The sequence below is a fragment of the Capsicum annuum genome, chromosome 1 (genome assembly GCF_002878395.1).
Source record: "Capsicum annuum cultivar UCD-10X-F1 chromosome 1, UCD10Xv1.1, whole genome shotgun sequence".
NCBI classification, from domain to species: Eukaryota; Viridiplantae; Streptophyta; class Magnoliopsida; order Solanales; family Solanaceae; genus Capsicum; species Capsicum annuum.
The window spans coordinates 41,221,084-41,230,856 of NC_061111.1; the positions used below are offsets into that span (position 1 = coordinate 41,221,084).

The 9,773-nt window shown below is 31.0% G+C and overlaps 2 protein-coding genes across 2 annotated transcripts; one reads left to right on the forward strand and one right to left on the reverse strand.

The window, feature by feature from the left end:
- Positions 1 to 300: 300 nt before the first annotated feature.
- Positions 301 to 1,895, forward strand: LOC107879377. The gene is made up of 5 exons (XM_016726450.1): positions 301 to 437; positions 539 to 621; positions 1,262 to 1,401; positions 1,499 to 1,548; positions 1,691 to 1,895. Exons 1-5 carry the CDS (start codon positions 301 to 303, stop codon positions 1,893 to 1,895), a joined length of 615 nt encoding a protein of 204 aa, XP_016581936.1.
- Positions 1,896 to 2,856: 961 nt separating this feature from the next.
- LOC124897580 lies at positions 2,857 to 9,441 on the reverse strand. The gene is made up of 10 exons (XM_047410481.1): positions 9,190 to 9,441; positions 7,362 to 8,057; positions 6,607 to 7,161; positions 6,272 to 6,352; positions 6,091 to 6,168; positions 5,494 to 5,574; positions 4,294 to 4,718; positions 4,176 to 4,200; positions 3,174 to 3,757; positions 2,857 to 3,004 (listed from the first exon to the last, which is right to left on the reverse strand). The coding sequence occupies exons 1-10, from the start codon at positions 9,439 to 9,441 to the stop codon at positions 2,857 to 2,859; spliced, it is 2,925 nt and encodes a 974-aa protein (XP_047266437.1).
- Between the last annotated feature and the right edge of the window lie 332 nt (positions 9,442 to 9,773).

The window sequence follows — 9,773 nt, forward strand, 5'->3', positions numbered from 1 at the left end:
TATTTTATTTCTATTTTCAAGATTAATAATTTTATTTAATACAATGAATAAGTTTTTATATTTTGATGCAGCTATGTACTGATTTTTCATAACGAACATTGCAAGTGGGTCATGAAGGCGTCTTGTATGAATAAATCAGAATTATTTTTGATTAAAACATTTATTTTGGAGCATAGTTGCAGTCTTAGGGACCGAGTGCTGAATAATGTGGTTGCGACAAGTAATTTTGTGAGTGAATTTACTGCTCCAAAATTAATCAATCACAAAAGAATGCACACCCCCGCAAACATTATCGAAGAGATGAAGGTTGTTTACGAAGTCGACATTAAATACATGAAAGCATGGCGCGCAAAAGAGAACGTGATTACGATGCTTAGAGGTGGACTAGCAGATGGATATGGAAAAATGCCCCGTTATATCTATATGCTGAACCAAGTGTATCCACAATCGCATATTCGGATGTATAAGGAAGTAGATAACGAGTTTAAATACTTGTTTATTGCATTGTGTTCGGTGATTAGGGGTTTTGATTTTGTAGACCTGTTGTAGTTGTTGACGGGGCACATTTAAGCGGTCCATATGAAGGAACATTTGTATCGGCAAGCACATTAGATGGTGCAGGTACTGTGCGTTCATGTTTTTTTGTACTCTTTTTTTTTATTTACTATATATTATATTAGCTTATACATTGATGTTTTATTTATAATGAATCATAAAGATGCTAAAATTCGCACCTTTATAGTTGACTTATTTTTTTTTAACAATGATTGACTTGTTTAATTTATTTTTAGGTTTTATTCTGCCATTAGCGTATGGTGTTGTTGATTCGGAGAATGACAACGCATGAATTTATTTTTTTTAACAGTTTAGAGAGGCATTTGGTGAAAGAGACAACATGTGTGTTGTTTCAGACAGAAATAAAAGTATCATAAAAGGTGTAAGCATTGTTTATCCTAATGTCCCTCATCTAGCTTGTATATGGCATTTATAAAAAAAATGTTTGCACCCACTTTAGGAAAAGCAAAGATAGAATTAGTGACCTTTATTATTCCATGGCTAAATCTTATAAAAAAGAAGATTTTGAAATATTATGTCTAAGGTTGCTAAGGTTGATCAACGAGTTAAGGAATATCTAGAGGAAGCTGGGTATGAAAAATAGGCTCAGTGTCACTCTCCTGTAAATAGAGGTAGAATGATGACTTCAAATATAGCCGAATGTATTAATGGTTGTTTGGTTGAGGCTAGAAACTTCCTATTCTAGGTTTCCTAGAAGAAGTTAGAATCTTATTTGCTGCATGGAATTGTAAGAACAACGAAATTGCATCGTACACCAATACAACTCTTGGCAGAATATTTGAAGAAATTCTAACTCATAATGGTGTTAAAGCTTTGAGGATGACGGTATGTATTAGAATAATTATGGAATAGAAACTTTGTTTTACATTTAGTGTATATTAATATTTTCCCATCTGAAACATATTATGTTTTTTGGTAACAGGTTAAGCCAGTAGGGAGTTATCTTTATTGTGTTTATGATTCGGGCTGGGGGTACATTATAGATTGAGCGTGGCACGTGCAATTGTGGCCGATATCAAATTGATGAAATACCGTGTCCACATGAAATTGCCGTATTAAAAAGTAAAAATGTGGATGTAAAGGATTATGGTCATTATTGCTCTGAATTGTACAGGTCACAAACCATAGTGAAGACATATGAACTCCCTATAGTTTCAATGCCAGACAAGAAAGATTGGAGTGTTCCAGGTTTTGTTGATGATGAAGAAATTTTGCCGCCCAAATATCGAAGACCTCCTAGTAGGCCAAAAAAAGAAAGGCATCTGAAATCAAGTGAATCATTGTCTTCAAATTCAAACCGCTGCGGAAAATGCGGATGAGCCGATCACAACCGTAGGACTTGCGGTTTCTTTCCACAGGAATCATGATGAAGATAATGCGTTTTCCTACTTGCTGATGGTTTGTTTGGTTTTAGTAGTATAATCATGTTAATTAGATTTTTTTGGAATGCTGGAACAATTAATAATAAGATTTTTGGTTGTTATTTTAGTTTCACTTGTTCAATTAATATTTAATAGTTGCAGAACATTTTGTGTAATTTTTTGTTTATCATATTTCTTAAATATATCACTGTAATTTACAACTGATTGATATATGCATTATGTAACCTGGAAAATATAACAGTCACTTAAAAAATTATTGAAACATAATCTATATGAACTGTTATACGTTAGTAGTTACTGTGTGAGAAATGTATGATTTAGCGTTATACTTTGTGTTGGTGTATAGTTTACAGGAAAAAATGTCATTTCAATGACACTAAATGATTAAACATTATACGTTTATTTTATTTTTTTTTGTTAAGTTATGAATGTATAATTTAGATTATACATTTGTATCATTGTATGAAATTGTTTAATACTTTAAATAAGTGATTTTGGTAAACTATGTTTGTAAATTTTTTTTAAGAAAATATAAAGTGTGACAACATGTATTATGTTATGTGTTACATATATGTAACGTACTAATTATTACTGCAATGTCGTTTTAACTTATAACAAAATTTACGTTATAGTAAAAATATTATGTGTTCAAAAGCAATGTGAGTGTGTTTTTATTTTTATTTATACACGTCATAAAAAAAAAGGCAAACTTAATATCGACCAAGAAAAAGTTTATATCATTACAGTATTGTGTTAGAAATTGCAAATCAGTTGTTTAAAAAAGAAGAAGACATCCATAAAATGTTCATTAACATTAAGAAAGTAATCCTGGAAATGTGTGACATTAACAACTAAAATAAGAAATAGTTCTTTCAATGCCAACAATTAGAAAACATTGCTACTCTAAAGTAACAATTACACTTGCTTCAATTTCTTCGATTACACTTTTCTTTGGTCGAGGCGGATCTCCATTATCACTTGTGTACCCTTCATTTGCCTTTTTCACTTCGTAATGCCACAGTAAGGAAGCATAGCATGCAGGTTGACTGCAACATCAAACCCACATGAATTAACTTGTAGTCCTTCGCTTAATATCTCTGCATAGGCACACACAAATACGCCACAATCCCTGATTTCAAAAATAAAAATGAAATAATAATCAGTAAATCAATTAAAATATTATTATACATGAAAAATAAAATGTAATTTACTTACAAACTATCAGACGATTGTTGTGGGATATTTTGCACATAATCAACATCAAATGGAATTTCATTTACAAGACCAGTTTGCTGAGTAATCTTCCCTTTGTACTCTTCAAGTGATGGCCAGTTAGTTCGTTCGGTCTTATCATAAAAATCATTTTCTGACAAGTAAGTACGAAGCATAACTACAAGCTTTTGTATTTTAATATGAGGTTCTTTTTTCCTTTTACTTGTCAGTGAGTCATACACACGTATCAATCTTTTCTTCAAGACAATCACAGCCAATACCCAATGAAATTCTTTACCGCAGTTAATTGGAACATATACCTCATCAATCATATACCATGGTAATCCAGCAGGCATACAAAATCCATGAATTATATTAGTAATAGAATCTCCATTCTTAGCCACCACAATTGATTCTACATAGTCTTGTTGCGTCGATAGCTCAACTGTCGGTTTCGCTGGATAATAACGAGTATGTGTCTTCTCAACATATGATTTAAAGAAGCAGCTTGTAGTCGTATATCTATAGTTATCACCCAACTGAATCTTTGATTTCTTTCTCAAGTGGTAGAAAATCACATCTAAATACTACAAGTGAAAACAGGGTAAAATAATAAAAGTGATTGAAAGAAATCTGTAGCTTCGAGCTTACTTGTCGATTAGATGTATGATATACAGATATGTTGTAATTTCATGTTATTATACATGACATGCTGGTAAATGTTGAACAGTTGATAATGGAAAATACTGTATGTATGATATGTTATTATACATTGGCTAATATGTATGATTTGTTATTATACATTGGTTTACATGTATGATATGTTATGGTGTTGTAGAACATTAAGTTTCAGCAAAATAACTTATGACATGGATAATATTTAGAATAAGTTACCTCATCGTTCCAGCATGTCTTGCGTTCGTACATCAAGTAAAATCAATTCTTGAACTGTGGGAATGCAACGAAAAAGTCCAGTTGACTGTAACCTAACCCAAAAACATTTACTCGATAGTGATTGTTCATCTCTTTCCTGAGAAAAAATCATTGATTACACATGACAATAACCATTTAGTTTAAGATGGCATAGTATTGTTAGGCATTAAAATAATATCAAATTTCTTACTTGGCAGAATGAATTTTCAGTAATCCTACGACAATCAACTGAGAGTAATCAATCATCAATTTGTTCGGCAAATCTTGGTTGATGGTGTACCTATCAAAAGCATGCTTCAGCTTCTCTTCTTTATTAAAATCAACAGAATCTTTAGAGCTAGAACCATATTTTGAAATGTATAGTGACCTTAAAATCATGGACTTCTTTCTTTCTTGTTTGGCAGGTGTATTCGCTTTTGAGGCTTGAAGCTCCCGAACCTGAGCATCAGGGAAGTCAGGTGGAATCTGACTGTTTGAAAGGTCCCAGTGTCTTTTGATCATTTTACTTGAAGCACCAACATCCATTGACTTTGTAGTCGAAGGTGTTGACGGACCAAATAAAATTGTATCTACAGCTGCTTGTATTGAATCAGTTATTGTCCCACCAACTTCATCCTACATGAACACATAAGGATTTGTAATGTATACATACAATATCTGAATGTGTAACTATATTAATACTTACGATATTTATGTCAGAAATCCTGACAGCATCAATATCAGTAAAATTTGATATGCAGTAGAGAAAAAATCAATACATTCCATTTGTTTTAAATTCACATTTAAAATTTGATATGCACTAGAGAAATAACAGCAAGTCTCAGTACGTACTTTTACAAGGTCGAACACGTAGATCGATATTTTTGTGTAAAAAAATTAAGTGTTAGGGACAAAAAAAATACCTGCCCATCTATCACATCAGTAGATTTCTGATTTTTCAATTTTAATTCATTAACATCTTCTTTAGCAGTTAGATTCACATCTTATATTTAATAACAATTATCGTGTATTAACATCTATTCAAAGTATAATATAAAAGTTTGAGCTGATGTTTTACACCCGTGATAAGAAAGTTCTATCTGTAATGGATGCATATGAATATATAAATATATCAATAATAACAAATGATGTCATATGTGATGCACAAATGATTTTATTGCTTTAATAACGTAAATATGTTTGATGTTAATCATAAATTACAACCTTTACGTTTATGAAAATTTTTGTATGTTGAATGTATGACTCTCCTTGATACATTCATTTGAATGTTTTATGTACATTTAACTGTTCTAATATGAAGAAGTTAGAAGAAATTAAATGTGTATACAAACTTATAGTAGTAATACAAACTTATAGTAGCAATCAAACATTATTAGGGACATAAGAATACCGACAAATCTTCCACATCTGGAATGTTCTTTTTTCTCAATTCTTCATCGCTACATTCTTCTTCATATGTCATAATCTCATCCTATTATTTATGTGATAATTATCATTATCCAAGTTGCATGAAGATAAAAATTTGTATTTATTAAGACAACTGTTAAACAATGTGCAAAATATTGAAAACGTCAAGATCGATACAACTTTATATTCGACCGATAAGGTTAATATCCTATTTTTCAACCAATAACAGAAGCTAAATTTATATAGACATATATTTTAGGAAAAAAAATATAATGCACATAAAGATACCTCCAAAGCTTCCAAATCAGAACAGTCCTCATTTTCAAAATCATCCTCACGACCTGGTCTTTATTGGCCGCATTCACATCCTAAATTAAATTACAAGTCGATTTAAATAACAGTTATTCATAAACTTGTTTTAGTTGATTCTATAAAGAGATTCATAATTAACATGTATTTTGATGAAGGAAAATGTAGTAAGTTTAATGTATAATTGTTCATTATACATTCAAGTTAATGTATGATGAAAAATTAAACTGTCCAAATTTAGTACGTAATAAGTAATAAGGGAAAAAAATACCAGCAACTGTTGCTCTTCAAGAATGTGATGCTTATTAGATTTTTCATCACGAGACACTTCCATATCGTTGATTGATCCCTTAGCATGATTTTCATGTTGTATTAAAAAAAATAAAATTTATTTTTGATAAGGTAATTAAGTTGATTTATAGTAAACAAACAACATAAGTGACAAAATACACCTGCATATCCTCATTATGTGACCTCTCCTGTTTGTTGGATCCGTCTTCTTGACTTTGTTGTTGTTCATGAATTTTGTCCTCCTATATAACACCAAAAATCTGAATGTATGAACATGTCATCAACGTTATGCAAAATATAATAAAATTAAATTGCTATACCTATAATTGCTTATTTTCTTCATTCTTTAATGCTTTGAAGACCTCAGCAGTTATTTTTGATATTAGTGTAACTATTTCGGCAATTTTTTCAGCAAACTTATTACGTAACAAAAAAAAATTAGTAGAAACACATCATACTATTCAGAAAAAATGTACGATAAGGAAACTAAACTTACACATTTGTTGATGTAATTCTTTATTTCATCACCATCTAAACTTGATTTAGAAGTCCCTTCATGCTCTTTAGAAGATGAAGGAACAGACTTGTGCTGGTGACTCTGAGGAGACACACCAATTTCTCCATGATGATGATGTTGAATTTCAGACACACCAATTTCTCCCTTGTCTGCTGCATTCTTTTGCATTTCACAATACAAATCAGACCTATGATGTACTACATGACCACGTCCAGATGTATCATCATCCATCACCGTTTGATGATCTTGCTCGAACATGACAGTCTTTCTTTTCTTCAAAGGTTGGTCAGGTGATACAGACGATATAAAACCCGCCTTTATGAGAATTTCTCGCGGCGGTATAGTGCTGAAATCACTAAATTCTTCAGCAATGGTGTCAACACGTTGTTGGAGTTCAACTGTTGTCCTTTTCAACTTTCCAGAATCGGATGTCGAAGCATTAGTTGTTGGATCACATGTCTCAAAATCTTTTGAAAAGGACAAATCCAACCTGCTAACTTCATCGGTTGTAGGTTGTATATTCTTATAAGAATGCTGGAAAGAATAATTTTAAAATAAAATATTTTTACATATATAAAACGACGTGAATAAACAAAATAAGTACGAAGTTAAACCATTATCTTAGTGAACATGCCAGACATAAAAGTTTCATATTTAGGCCTTATACACTCCACCGACCAGTTTAGTATTCTAGGTATAGCGTTTCTCTGACGGACAATAATTTTTTATTCTACATCAGAGCAGCACTCAAACATCCAAACATTTAGAATGTGCGGCATTCCACCCAATGAATATAACTGCTTCGCAGTGTTGAAATCCTGCTGCCAGGAACTCATTAACTTTACAAATGTGACCTTCCCCCATGGAAAGTTAATGTACCAACCGTTCTCAACAATCTGAAAGTGTGCAACACTGATTGGTGCTTCCTTATGCTGAGAAAACATGAATGTATGAACAAAGAACAATATCGCCAGGTTCATAGCATCTTCAGCATTATCAAAGTTTCCCACCTGGACACGTGTTATCAGGTTTGACCGAGTTATTGCTCCTTTATTGTCAGGAAAATACCTCGATATCAACACTGATTTAGATGATGAAGTATACATATAATCATCAATATTATCGGTACACTTCAGACCGGTTATAATGGCAAATTCAAGCATTGTAAATTTGAGGATTTCCCCTTGTACCCAAACATGAAGCTCATCCTTGTTATCCTGTTGAATTTCAAGCATGAGTAGGCATTTAGAAATCTGTCCTATCCAGTTGCACCATGGCAAATCCAAAAATATGCCAAAAATCGTATTTCTAAATGCTCCCAGTACATCCTCTCCAAAATATTCCTTTATCTCTTCACCGAAAGCACAATTACATAAACTCTCCATATGCAATGAGTGTGGTGGGACTTTATCAATTCGGTAATTCATGCCCTAAAAAATATACATAATATAATTAGCTAACAGTTACTGATTGTATGATGTTCATTTATACTTTCATAACATAAATCAGACCAACATTAAACAATTGTTACTCATGTATGAGGGTAACTTATAACTGTCTAAGTTAACATATACACTACATTAACAGATGTATAAGGTTAACTTATACATCTGATAATTAATATAATCTGTTAAACATGTGTGGTGGTTACCTATTAAACAATAGTTAGTCATGTATGAGAGTTATTTATACATTGACAATTAAACTGTTTAAATGTATAATAATTTCAGTCCAACATATACACTACAGTAACAAATGTATGAGGTTAACTTATACATCTAAAATTAATATAATTTATTAGACATGTATGATGGTTACTTTATTATTAACAAATCACTTACATTGATGTATAATAAAGTCAAATCCTAACCATTCTATATATACACATGTATGATGGTTAACTATTAAACAACATATACAAATGTATGATGATTAATCTATACACTACATGTGTAATGGTTACCTATTAAACAACAGTTAGTCATGTATGAGGATTATTTATACATTGACAATTAAACTGTTTAAATGTATAATAATTTCAGTCACATATATATACTACAGTAACAAATGTATGAGGTTAACTTATACATCTAAAATTAATATAATTTGTTAGACATATATGATGGTTACTTAATCATTAACAAATCACTTACATTAATGTATAATAAAGTCCAATCCTAACCATTCTATACATACACGTATATGACGGTTACTTATAGCTAACAAATTCTTATTATACCAAAAAAGAAACTACATCTAAATATGTATGAGTGTAACTTATACATATGAAATTTTCAAAGAGTACCCTAATTAAACAACATATAGAAATGTATGATAGTTATGTATACATCCAACAATTTATGTCAGATCAAAACATAAACAGAAAATACACATGTATGAGGGTAACTTATACATTTCAAAAATTAATATCAGCTTTATAAGAATGTATAACCTTTACAATAATATTTCTGAACAACTATATTATACATTCCTGTGATGAAACACTAGTGTATGGTGTCTTATTATACATGTGTCAAATTATAAATACACTAAAAAAAATACCTTCGACAGACGTGGTCGGCCGGAATCATCAAATTTTTTTTTACTTGCTTTTGAAGCAGACTTCTTTGATTTAGAAGCAGTCTTATCCTTCAATTTTTTCATTGTAACGGGGTCGTTTTTGTGCTTTGAGCGATTCTCTGCCCAATCAGAATCCTGTTCATCAAATGTAGCAGGAACAAATCCAAGTGGAATATCTTGTACAGTCGCATCTAACTGAGTGATTCCTAAACTAAAACTTGGAGGATTATCCATTACCAATTAACACTATTTTAACTTAACTGTATTGTTAAATCAAACTTAAAAACAAGAAAATCTCAGATCTAACTTCTACCATATGAAAAATAACGAAAAGATGAACTACTTAACTTGAATAAGATTGAACAATACTATAATTTGAACATGCAAAAAAAACAAAAACGAAAAACCCTGAATTGATAAAGTTGAACAAAAAAAAAATTCAAAAAAACTAATGAAGTACAATATTAAAAATAATTAACTGTTGAATAACTTACAATTTGATAACCACAAGTAGAGGTTACTTCAAGAATGCCGTAAAAGAGGGGTTTCAAAAATGGAGTAAAAAA

Excerpts from the sequence above, each read along its gene's own strand:
- LOC107879377 (XM_016726450.1), top strand. The coding sequence starts at position 301 with ATGAAGGTTGTTTACGAAGTCGACATTAAATACATGAAAGCATGGCGC. Across the intron at positions 438-538 it reads ATCTATATGCTGAACCAAGT|ACCTGTTGTAGTTGTTGACG; the intron begins GTATCCACAATC and ends TTGATTTTGTAG. Across the intron at positions 1,549-1,690 it reads GTTTATGATTCGGGCTGGGG|GTCACAAACCATAGTGAAGA; the intron begins GTACATTATAGA and ends TGAATTGTACAG.
- LOC124897580 (XM_047410481.1), bottom strand. The coding sequence starts at position 9,441 with ATGGATAATCCTCCAAGTTTTAGTTTAGGAATCACTCAGTTAGATGCG. Across the intron at positions 6,169-6,271 it reads CACATAATGAGGATATGCAG|GGATCAATCAACGATATGGA; the intron begins GTGTATTTTGTC and ends AATCATGCTAAG. Across the intron at positions 4,719-5,493 it reads CAGATGTGGAAGATTTGTCG|GATGAAGTTGGTGGGACAAT; the intron begins GTATTCTTATGT and ends GTGTTCATGTAG.